This window comes from Panicum virgatum, chromosome 8N (genome assembly GCF_016808335.1).
Source record: "Panicum virgatum strain AP13 chromosome 8N, P.virgatum_v5, whole genome shotgun sequence".
NCBI lineage: Eukaryota > Viridiplantae > Streptophyta > Magnoliopsida > Poales > Poaceae > Panicum > Panicum virgatum.
Window position 1 is genome coordinate 12,049,498 of NC_053152.1, and position 14,928 is coordinate 12,064,425.

The window sequence follows — 14,928 nt, forward strand, 5'->3', positions numbered from 1 at the left end:
AGGACCTTGAAGGTGGGGAAGAAGAAGAAGAAGACGACCAAGAAGAGCTCGAGGATGAATGATTCCGGCTTCCACTTGACGACGAGGATGACGTGAGAATGTAGCTCCTACCGGCGAGGTCCGGCCTTACGAGCTCCCGATGTGAAGTTCTCCTAGAACAACCATGGAGGTGAGATATGGGGGAATAAGAAGACCAAGAAGTCATTGGGGCAAGAAAGAAGTTCACCACCGCAAGCAAGCTGAGGAGGGGTGAGGATGGAGGAGCTAGCTGCTCCAAAGGATGGCCGATGAGGTTGGAGGGGCTCCTATGGCGATTTTGGAGGTGGAGCTTTGGAGGAGTCGAGGTGGGAAGAAGCAAATGGAGAGAAAAGAGAAAGAGAGGCAAGGGAGGCTGTCTTGTTCGAATCTGGATGACGATCACGGCAGTCCAACTGCCATGCGGTGCGATCTGACCGCAATATTGGGCTGGGAGGACATGTAGGACGATGCGTGGTTCAGGACGTGGGCTAGGGGTGGACGGCGAGTCGGCTCGGCTCGGCTCGGCTCACAGTAGTTCGTGAAATTAACGAGCTAGCTTGGCTCGGCTCGTTTTCTGCACGAGCTAAAAATGTAGCTCGGCTCGGCCCGATTCCCAGCTCGAGCTAGCTCGTTTGGGCTTGCGAGCTGGTGGAGAAGGATAAAACAATGGTGCCAAGTGCAGAGAGGCCGCCAGGTCGGAGTGCAGAGTTGCTGCAGTCGGCACTTGGTAGGCAACGACACTCAGTAGGCTACATTCTTGGCACAGATCCGAACAACACAGGCTACGATGGCCGCGTTCGGTGACCTCTTGCAGGCGTCCGGCGGTGGGCGGCGGCAAGCTCCTACGAGCGTCAGGAGGCAGCCAGCTCAAGCATCAGGGTCACTCATGAGGAACTAGAGTGGCAGGGCGGCAGAGGTGGGCTTGTGCAGCGCCAATCGATGAAATCAGGAGCAGATGAGTGGGGCCTGGGAGACACGAAGAGAGAGAGAGAGAGAGAGGCGTTTGTGCATGCCGCTTCTGTGGTGTTAGCCATTCTCGTGAGGGTCAGGGTGAGGCATGGGTGCGTGGTTAGGGTTCCTGACTTTTGTGGGCTGGGCCTAACATGTGGGAATTGCGCCGCGCAATGGATAGCTTCCCTGGCTCGTTTGGCTCGCGAGCAACTCGCGAGGCAGCTCGAGCTAGCTCGTTTTAGAGACAGAGCTAAAATGCTGGCTCGGCTCGTTACAAAATGCAAACGAGCTGAGCCGAGCCAGCTGCGAGCCGAGCCAGCTGATGAGCCATGAGGTTTTTGTCTAGCCCTAGACGTGGCAGCTCGGACAGCGAGGGGCAGTCTGACCGGGAGATTCCCCCGTCTGACCAACAACACCCAACGTAAAGGGTCGAACATAATCAGAAACTTCTCCCTTCGAATTCTTTTTTTGTAATTCCAATTAAATAGCTTAGAGATTTCCAAAATCATGCAGCTTTTTCTGGAGATACAACAGATCATGAGGAATCCATTTTACTTGAATTTGGTAGAGCAGCCTTGGTAGATTTGGGATGAAAATTCCATGAAGAGTGCTATATTTTCAACTTTGGCTAAGCTCTAGGGGTTTCCCTTAGAGTCTTTCTATCAAAAAAAAAACTTTGGCTAAGCTGTTTACCCTAAGATGGCCTCAATAAATCTGGGAAAAATAACTGAAATTCATGGCTCAATGGGAACTAATTTATCATATCCATTCTCAGCATAAGAGCTATGGAGAAATTTGAAGTTCCACCACGAACTACCTCTTCAAGACCAAGCTCTAAGTTGAATCCGATTCCAAATAAGGTCAAATTCAGCTTAATTTCTTCATAGATGATATATATGGTGCACATGGATGCTCCAGGCCATGCTTGGAATTTTTGAGATGTTACACATCTATCGGTGTAGGCCACTCGGCCTTCTCATATGGAGTAGCTATACAATGATTGGTTTTTGGATGTGTAATTTTTTATTTTTCCCTGTAGAACGAACGGATATTTAAATAGTAGAATATAAATGCATTAAATTAAAACCCATGAATCTACTCTCTTTGTAACATTTAGCTCTACCTTCAACGTGTGAAAAATACATACTTAAGAGTATTAGACCTTATACTCTAATATGATTCCACGAGCTAGTATTATGAAACAATAACTTTCAATTACCCCTTTAATCTCGTAAAAAAGAGTTCATTTTTTAACTCTACAGTATTTCCAATCATGAATGATCTGTTGTTAATTTTGTTATAGGTTAAAACACCACCCCGTATGTTTATGTGGTTCATTTTATTGTTGGTTAAAATTTGTTGTTTATCACTGCCCTACCTAAAAATTTGGGTCGGGTCTGCCACAAGGCCCATTTCCGGCAATACAATGATTAATTACTAGGAAATATACTCCTAAGTCCTATATGCCAACTATTTTCTTCTGTGGCAATATAACCTTATTTGATGCAACGATTTGGTTTTTTGTTGCAAAATAAAGCACCCATTCGGATGTAGCAATAGGAACTACCCCTTGCAACGAAAATCAATATTATTGCAACGAAAGAATTTCGTGGCAATATTGTTGACTGGTTGCAACTATTTTGTAAGTGGTGGCAATAACCTGTACCTCTTGCAACAAAAATTAAGACTATCGCAATGCAATATATTCGTGGTATCGCAACCATTTTTTAAAAAAGGTGGCACCTACCTATTGCAACAAATTTTGTGATGTTGCAATGTCATCCGTCGCAACATGCCAAATTTCTAGTAGTTCACTTCATATGACATGGCCCGCTGAGCTGCATAGTGCTTACACGGCTTTGTAGAAAGCAAACCCAACAAATGATAGCGTCCTGTCTACGAGTTTACAGTAGTCAAGGTCTTCCCCCGTCCTGTGCTCACCCAATTCTAAGTCAAGGTCTCCCATATTCTCCTAGCGTCCTGTCTACGAGTTTACACCAGTACGTCAAGGTCTTCCCCCGTCTTGTGCTCACCCAATTCGAAGTCAAGGTCTCCCATATCCTTCCTTGCTTTCTGCCATAATTTATATATAGATCGAGACGGAAACGCTAATAGGTCAGTGGAAGCAAACCACAGCACTAAAGACTGTAGACCAGCTAGCTTCTCCTGGGAGCTCTCGCTGTGGCTTGCATGCCAATGCATTACTGCAACAGCATGCCCATCCCACCAGTTGTCCCTCTGCTGCTGGTGCTAGCGGTTTGGTCTATCATGGCCAGCGCCATCGCCGCTCCTTCGCCCAGCAGCAGTGAAACCGACGCCGCCGCCCTGCTGGCTTTCAAAGCCCAGCTCGCCGACCCTCTCGGCGTCCTCCGCGACAACTGGACCACCGCCACTTCCTTCTGTCACTGGGTCGGCGTGTCGTGCAGCCGCCGCCGGCCTCGCGTCACCGCTCACGCGCTGCAGGATGTGCCGCTCCAAGGAAGCATCGCTCCTAGCCTTGGTAATCTCTCCTTCCTCTCTTTCCTCAACCTGAGCAGCACAGAGCTTACAGGCTCCATCCCGGCCGACCTTGGAAGGCTGCCTCGTCTCAGAATGCTTGCTCTTGGCAACAACACCTTGTCCGGCACAATCCCGTCGGCACTAGGGAACCTCACAAGGCTTGAGCACATCAATCTGTTTCACAACCAACTCACTGAGCAGATCCCGCGGGAGCTGCGAAATCTGCGCAATCTTAGGTACATGAGTCTTATGACCAATTATCTCACAGGACTAGTACCACATGATTTGTTCAGCAACACATCTCTGTTAGAAATTCTGGACTTGGGGAACAACAGTTTGTCAGGCACAATTCCACATGCCATTGGCCAGTTGCCCATGCTGCAAGACTTGACCCTGCAAGTAAACCAGTTTTCTGGTCCCGTACCTCCTGCCATTTTCAACATGACCAGCATGCAGTACATTTATCTTTCAAGCAACTACAACCTCAGTGGGACCATCCCTAGCGGCAACAATAGCTTTAACCTCCCCATGCTTCAAGTATTAGCCATGGATGAGAACAGTTTCACAGGTCAAATTCCGTTGGGGCTCTCAGGATGTCAGTACCTGCAAGCACTCTCACTGATGGACAACCAGTTTGAGGGTCTAGTGCCAGCATGGTTGGCCTTGCTTCCAGATCTCGCTATAATCAATTTAGGTTATAATAACCTTGTTGGCACTATCCCACCGACTCTCGGCAATCTTACCAATCTTGAGTCCCTGCAACTTTCAATGGCCAAGCTAAACGGACTGATCCCACCAGAGCTTGGACAGCTGAGGAAGATCACTGAATTATATCTTGATAATAATCAATTCACCGGAACCATTCCTAGCTTCTTTGGCAACTTATCTGAACTACAGATCCTTGTATTGGAGGATAACTTCCTGCATGGGTTAGTACCAACAGTATTAGGAAGCACCGGAACGATTAAGGTTCTTTATCTCAGCACAAACAGGCTACATGGAGAACTCAACTTTCTATCCACACTTTCAAACTGTAAAGAACTCCGTAGTCTTAATATTCGATCAAATTATTTCACAGGTGGCCTCCCTAACTGTGTAGGTAACCTATCTATTCATTTGGAAGCCTTCTCCGTCACCGCAAACATGTTAACTGGTGAAGTTCCAAAAGCGCTGTCGAATTTAAGCAGCCTTTATTGGATGCAGTTTACTGGAAACCAATTTAGTGGCACAATTCCAGAACCAATTCTGATGATGGACAAGCTCCAGATCCTTGACCTCTCTAGTAATGTCATGGTTGGTCCAATACCAAAAAATATAGGTATGCTAAGGAATATAGAAAAACTATTACTTTCACACAACTACATTTCGGGTGCCATACCAAATGGTATTGGGAACCTCACAACTTTAGAAATTTTTGATCTATCCCACAACAACCTATCAGGCATGCCAGAAAACCTATTTCATCTTGATCGCATGATAACCCTTGATCTGTCTCAAAATTCCTTGGGAGGTGCACTGCCCGATCACATAGGTCAGTTGAAGCAAATTAACAGCATAGATCTCTCTGCCAATCAATTGCTTGGTAGGTTCCCTGGTTCCATTGGACAGCTCCTAACGGTCACCTATTTGAATCTTTCACACAACTCACTGAATGATTCACTTCTGGACGTTTTTCTAAATTTAACCGGCTTGGAATCACTAGACCTATCTTACAATAATCTCTCTGGTACCATCCCACAGTACTTGGCCAATTTTACCTTCCTAACTAGCTTGAATCTCTCATTCAATAAACTACATGGTCCGGTACCGGAAGGAGGTATATTTACAAACATCTCAGGACAATGTTTGGAGGGGAACTTAGCTCTCTGCGGTGGCATTTCACGCTTAGGACTTGCACCATGCCAAAGCATCCACCGATCAAATCATCGGTATATCTTAAAGTTCTTGATGCCTGCTGGTATTGTTACTGTACTTGGAGCTGTTGCCACGTGCCTATATATGATAATGAGACACAAAGCCAAAAGGCAGGAGGAGCGCCTGGCTTCTCCTGGCATAGTCGGTGTCCTAAACCACAGGTTAGTCTCCTACCATGAGATTGTTCGCGCCACTGGTAATTTCAGTGAGAGTAATCTGATTGGGGCAGGAGGCTTTGGAAAAGTTTATAAGGGGCAATTGATCAATGGAGCTATGGTCGCAATAAAAGTTCTGAACATGCAGCTAGAACAAGCTGTGAGAAGCTTTGATGCTGAGTGTCGTGTCTTGCGCATGGTCCGACACCGCAACTTGATAAGTATACTTACAACCTGCTCGAATTGTGACTTCAGAGCCTTGGTCCTTCAGTATATGCCCAGTGGAAGCTTAGAGGCTCTTCTGCATTCTGAAAATAGAGAGCAACTGGGATACCTTGAGAGATTGGAAATTATGTTGGATGTGTCCATGGCACTGGAGTATCTTCACTATGATCATTGTGAGGTTGTCCTGCATTGTGACTTAAAACCTAGCAATGTTCTATTTGATGACGACATGGTAGCACATGTGGCGGATTTTGGGATTGCGAAACTATTGTTGGGTGATGACTTCTCCACAATTTCTGCGAGCATGCCTGGAACAATCGGGTACATTGCACCAGGTAATTAACCTTTACTATGGTTTGAACTAGTTCTGTTTATACTACCATTTACTTGTGTCAGTGTCTTCATATTGTTTGGAAATTTCTTGGCCAGAGTATGGATCGGTGGGAAGGCTGTCAAGAAAAAGTGACGTATTCAGCTACGGGGTCATGCTTCTTGAAGTATTCACCGGAAAAAGGCCCACAGATCCTATGTTCGTTGGGGAACTAGACATTAGGAGATGGGTTCATCAAGCCGTTCCAACAAATGTTATGAATGTTGTGGATGAGCAGCTACAGCAAGACCCTGCTGGGACTCTGAATGAGTTTCTGATCCCAGTGCTTGAAATAGGATTACTGTGCTCCGATGATATGCCGGACCAAAGAATGACGATGCGAGACGTGGTGACGAAGCTGAAGAAGATAAAAGAGGCATACATGGCTTCTATAACTAGGAGGCAGTGACAGATCTCCGAGAATGTTCTTGGTGCTTGACAATGACCAGTGGAATCAGGAGAAACGAAACTGGTAGAAAGCACCATAGGCGATTTTACATTACAGCAGGTGATTTGATTTGACAATGACCAATGGGATAAGGAGGGATGAAAGTGGTAGAAAGCTCTGCAGCGTTTTTTTTCTCGAATACGCAGGAGAGCTGCGTATCTTTGTATTAATAGGTAGGAAAAGATGTGTTTTACAATGCGCAATGCCAAGACATGCGCAGCAACAAATACGCAGCCGCTATTACAGAAATAGATAGCTGCAAAGGTTCAGAACTAGAAAGCTTTATTACTCAGGAAATAAACAACCTAGTCTCTTGGCTCCTGCTAGCACCCATAGCTGACTCGAGACGACCGATGATATGGCATCTCACATCGTCGACACGGCGTGTCGGCGGCTGTTGGTGCGAGAGGGGAACAGCTCATCCATGGCCTCAATATGGTTGGACTGTAGCTTGCCGCGGTAGATCTCATTGTACGCCTTCAGTGAGGTGGCCGTCGCTGGGGCCTTGTCATCTATGAAGCCCAGTCGACGCATGACCACGATCTCCCCACGCTTGGCCACTGGGACATTAGCCAGGCTCTGGCTAGCAATCCTGCTGCTGCGTTTTGGCAGGGTGACAACAACGGTAGAGCGGGCAGCCCGTCCTGTTTTTGGCGGTGGGGATTGCGCCAGCGGTGTGCGAATCGGTGTGGTCATCAAATCGGCAAAAGCCTCCAGACGGGAATCAGCCGGTAGCTGCGAATCGTCATCCGGCGAATTGGGCGGTGGAGCATCTGGGCTGCCCGGTGCATGGGCCGCACGGCCAGGCCCATCCACATGGGAGTCCGCCAGGCACGCCGGCGTCGTCGGGGGCGGGGGGTCGCTAGTAGACACCGCGCCTACAGCCACCAGTGGCGAAGCGACATAGGTGTTCGCCACGTCCACACGCGGCCGGTGCACAGGGGTGGGTGGACGGGTTGGAGGTGGCACGGGACAGCCAATGTGGTCTTCATCCGTTGGCGCAGCAGGGGAGCACCCGTGGTGGGCGCTCGTGTCGTCCGTCGCAGCGGTGCCCGACACGGGGAATCCTCCAGGGAGTCCCACCGGAGATGCATGCATGCATACTGGGGAGCATGCCTCGTTAACCGTCGCAGGACCGAGTCCTGCCGGTGAAGTGCATGCGCCGCCCAATGGGCGCGGTGAGAGGGAAGCTTCAGCGCTCATGGGGTCGTCAACTCTTGCGGCCTAGGCGTCCCTTGCTGCCAGAACGTTGAGGACAAATTCCTCTGCCATATCGACCAGAAGCGGCTCGACAACCTTAGCACGGGTTCTGGCAGGGGATAGGGTGGCATTGGGTGTAGCACCCACTTCAGGCACAGCAGGAGCACGCCGCGAGGTCATGTTCAGTGGCCCGTGAAGCGGTCTTGTCGTCGACTTGGTGGTCGCAGCCAAGGAAGGAAAGTCCTTTTGCTTGTCAAACCCGGCCGTCAGGTGGGCAGCATACCGCTTCGGGATCGTGGACTCTGACCGTTGGGAGACGGTCCCACCAGTGGTCGTAACGCAGTGCGACCAGTCCGTGGAGTGGCCCGCCGAACCTTCGCCGCCGGCGCGGCGGCCGCCGCCGCGGTGGCCATTGGCGCGTCGGCCATCACGACGAGGGAAGGCGTTGACAAGAGGACTGCGAGCCGAACCCTGTTGAAAGCCAGAGGAGCGGTTCGGGTTGCCATCCGGACCACTGTCGCCGTCATCGGAGTGGGAGGGCTCACCGGACGAGGAGGGGGTTCGCGAGCCGAAGTCGAAGATGGCACGGAGGTGGAAGTCCACTGGGTATTGTAGAACCCACTTCTGCCGCAGGTATGGTGTGACATTGGCGAGGAGACGTTGGTTGATCGGGTCAGAGTGGATCACCTGGATCTCCGGCTCTGCGATGAGAAGGGTTTTGGCTGCTGGGATAGACGCCGGGTCCTTCGTCCAGGCCGACACCTTGAAAGTGGACATGTCCGATTTGCTGGCAGTCGCCTCGTCCTGGCGTTCGATCCAGCACTGAGGGGCGAGCAACTTGCTTGCGGTGTCGAGATCCCAGGCATGAGCCGGAATGCCATCAACCTCAATCTCAACCTTGTAGAACAACATATCTTGCTCAGCGTTCACCAACCTCGTCCATGGCCTCAGGGAGAGGAACGTGGAGGCGAGGGGAATGGGGCTGGCATTAAGGATACGGTCCCGCACAAGCTGTGTAGAGCAGAGAACTAGGAAGCTGCCATGATGGTAGAACTTGACGGAGAGATCCCCCTCGGCGACGCCAATGTAGCCCACAATGAAACGCAGGACGTCAAGGTAACCAACAGCCTCGATGATGTTACTGACCTGCCCAATGAGAGCGAGTCGCAGGCGAGCTTCTTCGGCCGCGATCGCCTCGCTGCGGTCAATGTAGCAGCACTCCGGTTCCGGCTGTGGGGAGTCACAAGCCGGACCCGTCGAGGCTGCACGAGCGGCGACGGCGGTCGCTGAAGGCGGCGGGGAAGGAGTACTACCCAGGGCGTCGGAGGCGATTGGTGTGGGCGGACCGTTGTTCAACACGCGGACGAAGCGTCGCCGTGGAGTTCGCCGAGAGCCGGTGGCCACCTCCTGGGAGTGCTGCCGCCGTGGCATGTGGCAATCACGGGCAAGGTGGCGGAAACCATGGCAACGCAGGCAGCGCCTAGGCAGCCGGCAGGTGGCGACCCGATGGTTGTAAGACAGGCAGTTCAGGCATCTGTCCACCAACTCGGGAAGGAGACGGGAAGCAGGGACACTGGTTCCACGAGCATCACGACGAAGCCGCAGGCGCGCGGAGTGGGGGAGCACCTCTTGGAACCCATCTGCATCAACCTGGGGCCGGCGACGGCCGCCGTCAGTCGATGCAGGGGGGTGGTGAACAACCGGCTGGTCAGCAGCGTGAAGAGGAGGTGCTCTGCGACGGCGCACACGACGAGACGGGCGCCGGCGCTTGTGTCGTTCCGATGTCGGACCTGGGGGCGGTGCAGTCACTGCCGGCTGCGAAACCACAGGCGCGGGGATAGAAGAGCTGTGGCAGACAGCATCCCGATAGCTTGTAGGGCGCGGGGGAGGAGATGGAGTGAAGTCATATCTACCATCTCCTCGTCGCTCTCCTCGGCCCAACGCACCGCCTTGGGGCGGCCGGAGGAGGATTCCCCTGGGTAGAAGGGGCGAGAGGCTGCGGAGAGTGGAGAGGACGCCGGCGGCGGGCAACGAGCTTCGCCAGATGAGGCCGGAGCAGCGCCCGTGGAGCTGGGGGAGGGGGTGACCATCGCTGACGGTAGGCGCGGGAGAGCAGGGGTCCGGCGGGAGGGTGGCCGTCAGGCGGGGTGGGTGGCCGTCGGTGCCGGAGTGGCCGCCAGCGGTGCTGTGGCCGCCGGGACCGGAGTGGTCACCGGTGGGGTTGGGAGCCTTCTCGGCTAGAGAGGGAAACTAGCCCATCATATCTTCGCTCTGCAGCGTTGACAGTCCAATCAATTGAGTTCAACGAAGATCCTCCCCTCCAAAACACGTTGCTGCCCTCTGGAGACATCCCTTGCTTTCTCCACGCCTCCACCTCCACTCCATTCTGCCTCCCTTTCCTACAAAAAGCACAGGTCCCTTATTGCTTCTCCATCTGCCCATCCCCTGCTCCGAACCAGAGCAGAGCTCCCCTGTCTCTTGGCCAACTGCTGCTCCTTGTGTTTCCACACGAGAACCCGTGCAGCATAGCAGTGGCAGCAGCAATGTCGGCAGCGGCACCGGTGGTGGACGCCGAGTACATGGCAGAGATCGAGAGGGCGCGGCGGGACCTCCGCGCCCTCATCGCCAGCAAGGGCTGCGCACCCATCATGCTCCGCCTGGCGTACGTCCACCTGACCCTCTCCGTCTTCCATGGACAGTGACATAGTCTAATTTTGCTCATAAAAATCTGCCGTGCAATTTGCTAACATTTCCTTGCAAAACCACCAACCGTGATTGTCTTGTAGATGGCATGACGCTGGCACTTACGACAAGAAGACAAAGACCGGCGGCCCCAATGGCTCCGTCAGGTTCCCGCAGGAATACAGCCACGCTGCAAATGCAGGGATCAAGATTGCTATCGACCTTCTCGGTCTGTCACTACTTCTGTCTCCTGCTGCGTCTGAAACTTCTCCGATCAACTGAAGTCTTGGTAACACCTGCCATGCTTCTTTCCTCCTGTGCAGAGCCAATCAAACAGAAGCACCCCAAGATCACGTATGCAGACCTGTATCAGGCAATATGGATATATCTGCAGATTACTGAGTTGGAGAAGATAGCACACCATATTTAACTGTGTACGGTGGACCAGCTTGCCGGAGTTGTTGCCGTCGAAGTTACTGGTGGACCAACCATCGATTTGTTCCTGGCAGGAAGGTGAGTTAGTACAAGAGACTATTCCAGTTTCAGTATCCAAAGGAGCAACGTATTGTCAGAGTCTCTTATTATGGCTTTTCATGTTTCAAACTAGGACTCTTCGGTTTGTCCAGAGGAAGGACGTTTGCCAGACGCTAAGCAAGGTTGCTTCATAACACATCACTGGCACTATCTAGTACTAGCATGCAAAACAAGTTATGCTGATCTGTCGTAAACAAGAGGTAGCCTCCTACATAAGTTACTAAAAATGTCCACTTTATCTTGCTCTTGGTATTGGTGATTAGGTGCTTCACATCTTCGGGATGTCTTCTACAGGATGGGCTTGTCTGACAAGGACATAGTGGCACTCTCCGGCGGCCATACTCTGGTACACAATCACATCTGTCTGGTTCATATATTATCCTAGAATACCTTTCTATTTTAGTATAGAATGGTTTACACAGATGAATATGCTCTTTGTTAGATAAACAAGGTCTGATTCTTTTCTATTCAAAATATGCGCTACATGATACAATTTTCAGGGAAAAGCTCGTCTAGACAGGTCGGGATTCGACGGTGCATGGACTAAGGATCCACTGAAGTTTGACAATTCTTATTTCGTGTAAGCCTAAAGCTGACTTATTCAATTCAACTACTAACCAGGAACAAGATTGCTTAATTTTGTTTGGATTGTTGATTAATGTCACACCTGATGCAGTGAGCTTCTGAAAGGTGACTCTGAAGGGCTCTTGAAGCTCCCTACTGACAAGGCTCTTGTGGAAGATCCTGAATTCCGTCGCTACATCGAAATATATGCCAAGGTGCATAACAATTCAGTTGCATCTTCCGTTAATGATCAAACTGCTCCTGAAAGAGAAACAATTGCTTTCTGTGAACCTGAATTGGTTAACCAAAACATCTATCATGTCAGCAGTGATGCTTTCTCCATTTTATTTACTTCCGAGTTTTCCACACCATGGATTCACAGAATTTCACTGCAGTCTGCAATCTTAAACTTCAATAGTCAAAGAAAGCATGGATTTAGAAACCTTACTAATAAGATATTGTGCTTGAGGCGCCTTTACATGGTAGTTGACACAATTCGTGTTTGTTCACCGAACATTTTGTCAATAATCTTCCGCAGGATGAAGAAGCCTTCTTCAGGGACTATGCAGAGTCACACAAGAAGCTCTCGGAGCTGGGATTCACGCCACCTCGCTCTGCTGTCTCGTGCAAATCCAGGGGTAAACCAAAGTCCTTGGTGGTGCGAACTGCCGCTGGGGTCGCGGTTGGTGCTGCAGTTGTCGCATGGGCGTACCTGTGCGAGTCAAACAAGAGGATGGGTTAGCTTGCTTCGGCTCAACATTGTTACAATAACACTGGTGGGATACTCAAAACATCTCGACGTTGTGTGAATGTGTTTGCATCTCGTCAATACTTAATGATGGCACCATGCCATGTGTTGTGATGTTGTGAGTTGTTGTCAGATGAAAAGAATGCTGATATCAAATCTGATGAAAACAGATGGAAATTATTGTTCTTTTCTTCCCTGACAGCGTATTTGATGCGGTAATTGCTTTTTTTTTTCTGAAAAGAGAGTGGTAATATAAACAACTCGATCCACTAGAATATGTGCTAAAGCCAAAGATCTTCACTGCCTTACGAATGAACTAATTCGGACCTCTCAGAACTGATCCACTGAAGCAGTTCAATACAAGAAGAGCGAAATTGCAGACAACTCTACAAAACATCTAGAGCCCAAAATTTTCGTCACAGCAAGCACATAATCCAATTTCCCAACAATCGGAAGAAGCGAACCAAGAAAAACGCATATACAAAATAAACTAGGGTCTTTCCAATCAAATCCGCAGTGCTCTGTCTGCGCAACCCAGCGGAAATGTAAGGGGAAAACAAAAGGAAGGATTTGTAACCTGTATGTAGAAGAGAAGATTCCGGCTCGCAGGGGTGCTATGCGCTGCCGTGTGTGCACATACCACCGTAGAAACAGAAAAGGGACGGCGCCGCCGCGGCACTGTGGTCGTGCTAGCCGACGGCGAGCTGGGGGCTGAGGCCAGCGTGCGTGACGGGAAGGAGAAAGAGCTGGAGCACGCAGGTGGGCCCCATATGGGCCTGTACTGGACTGGCCACAAGAGTTTCCTTTGCAGTTTGATGGACTTGTGGTGCTGGGTGGGGGGGGGGGGGGGGCTGGGGGCTCCGTGAGCTTCCTGGTTAGGCTCAGCCGTTTCTCATTGCAATTTTAAAAGCAGAAAAAATCCGTTGGTGACCCCTTAACTCGAAAATCAGAAATCCATGGCCCTCCAACTATTAAAACCGTTCAAGTTTGGCCTTCCGAGCGGTTTTGACGGTGGTTTTAGCTGACGTGGTGGTGGGCCCATATGTCACCTGTTGGTGGCCCCTCAAATATTACTGGAGACCACATTTACCCCTGAACTAAAAAATCTAGTCAATGATGGTCTTCCAACAATCAAAACTATTCGCATTTGCCTCCAGGCGATTTTGATGGCGGTTTCAGCTAAACTGGCAATGGGGTCCACATGTCAGTTTCTTCTCCCTCCCTTCTCTCTCCCCCTTTCTCTCTATCTAATGTGTGGGCCCGGGCCTCCCCGCCCCGCGGCCTTCTGCTTTCTCTAATTTTGTTTCACTTCAGGGGGCCTGGGTGCAAAAGGCACTATACCACAACCCAAAGATAGCGACTGCATTGTGGTCGCTATAAGTCGTTTTAGCGACCAACCATCTGTCAGCATAACTATATGCCGACCCTAACTATTTGACAGTAATAATGGCGTCGGTATAAATATATACCGACCGACGTGTTTTTGCTGACCAATAGTCCGATGGGGTAGGAAAGTAATACCGACCAACAGTCCAACGGCAACTATTCAAATAAACACAATATAAATTATTATATCCAGCATATATATATGTATATATATATATGTATATGTATATGTATATATGCATATGTATATATGTATATATATGTATATATGCATATATATATGTATATATATATATCCAAATTACTCTGTTAACAATGGAATCATAAGATAACTCAACTATTAGAACATCCATAATAATTCATTGGAAATGAGCCTATAACATTAATACTAAGTCATCCATAGTTCCATACATGAGGTAGCTAGCTAGCAAAGCTAGTCCAATTGCACACTACAATATAAACTAATTAAGTTGGCTCACAGCCATCAGGTCTGCATATATGAGCAGACAATCACCATTTGAGCATCGTACCAAAAGCCATCAAGTTTGCAGGAGTAAGTTATTAGCATTTCCACATCTACCATTACAGGTCAAACTATCATACTACACTACAACAATTATTAAGAGCTTGGGCAAAATATTGATCTCCAGGAACTCCAAAACAAAATACAAATCTTGCATGAACACTTCGCTTCCAGCTTGCAAACAGCTTCAAGCATCCTTCTTCCTAGCAATTTTTCCAAAACTGCCTGAAAATGAATATAACATGAAATCAGGACAGTTTTCAGCAAAGTATGAACAAAAAAAGGAAATGGCATACAACCACTCAAAATGTTGTTAATGTCATATTAGTCTATTCAGGTGCTCATTTTGAGTTTATATGCCAGCCAACAGAATAAAACATGATAGAAATAATTTCTCATCTATTCCCAGCTACTTCTCACTCCAAATAATGCTCAGATTGCTCTATGTTATTTGTTGAAAGTAAAATTCAGACTAAATACCTGCAGTACCAAAGGAGGATTTTGATACCTTGCTAACCTTCAACTAACATACACATCATTAGTTAGAAACTTGCCCAATCACCAAAGATGTGAGAAAAAAATAAACAACAAAAAGTTTAGGTTATTACCTTTTTATATGGCCACGCAATTGCCATCATATCAACATCACCCATATTGTTCATCTCAGCATGAGGACGAGGCAGAATCGCATCCCTTTTCAGCACTAGTAAC

At 49.2% G+C, this 14,928-nt stretch overlaps 1 protein-coding gene, 1 long non-coding RNA gene and 1 pseudogene across 2 annotated transcripts; 2 read left to right on the forward strand and 1 right to left on the reverse strand.

Moving 5' to 3' along the window:
* The first annotated feature begins 3,096 nt into the window (after positions 1 to 3,096).
* LOC120686312 (probable LRR receptor-like serine/threonine-protein kinase At3g47570) lies at positions 3,097 to 6,562 on the forward strand. Its single transcript, XM_039968515.1, has 2 exons — positions 3,097 to 6,097; positions 6,192 to 6,562. Exons 1-2 carry the CDS (start codon positions 3,160 to 3,162, stop codon positions 6,539 to 6,541), a joined length of 3,288 nt encoding a protein of 1,095 aa, XP_039824449.1. The 5' UTR covers positions 3,097 to 3,159; the 3' UTR covers positions 6,542 to 6,562.
* A 5-nt stretch (positions 6,563 to 6,567) lies between these two features.
* Positions 6,568 to 12,502, forward strand: LOC120686313 (annotated as a pseudogene).
* LOC120686315 lies at positions 10,530 to 13,140 on the reverse strand. The gene is made up of 5 exons (XR_005680134.1): positions 12,886 to 13,140; positions 12,009 to 12,272; positions 11,664 to 11,821; positions 10,884 to 10,964; positions 10,530 to 10,777 (listed from the first exon to the last, which is right to left on the reverse strand). It is a non-coding gene; the product is annotated as an uncharacterized LOC120686315 (long non-coding RNA).
* Positions 13,141 to 14,928: the final 1,788 nt, after the last annotated feature.

What these genes read in the sequence shown, in the direction of transcription:
- LOC120686312 (XM_039968515.1), top strand. Translation starts at nt 3,160, where the DNA reads ATGCCAATGCATTACTGCAACAGCATGCCCATCCCACCAGTTGTCCCT. An exon ending in AATCGGGTACATTGCACCAG is followed by an intron (nt 6,098 to 6,191) that starts GTAATTAACCTT and finishes TTTCTTGGCCAG; the next exon opens with AGTATGGATCGGTGGGAAGG.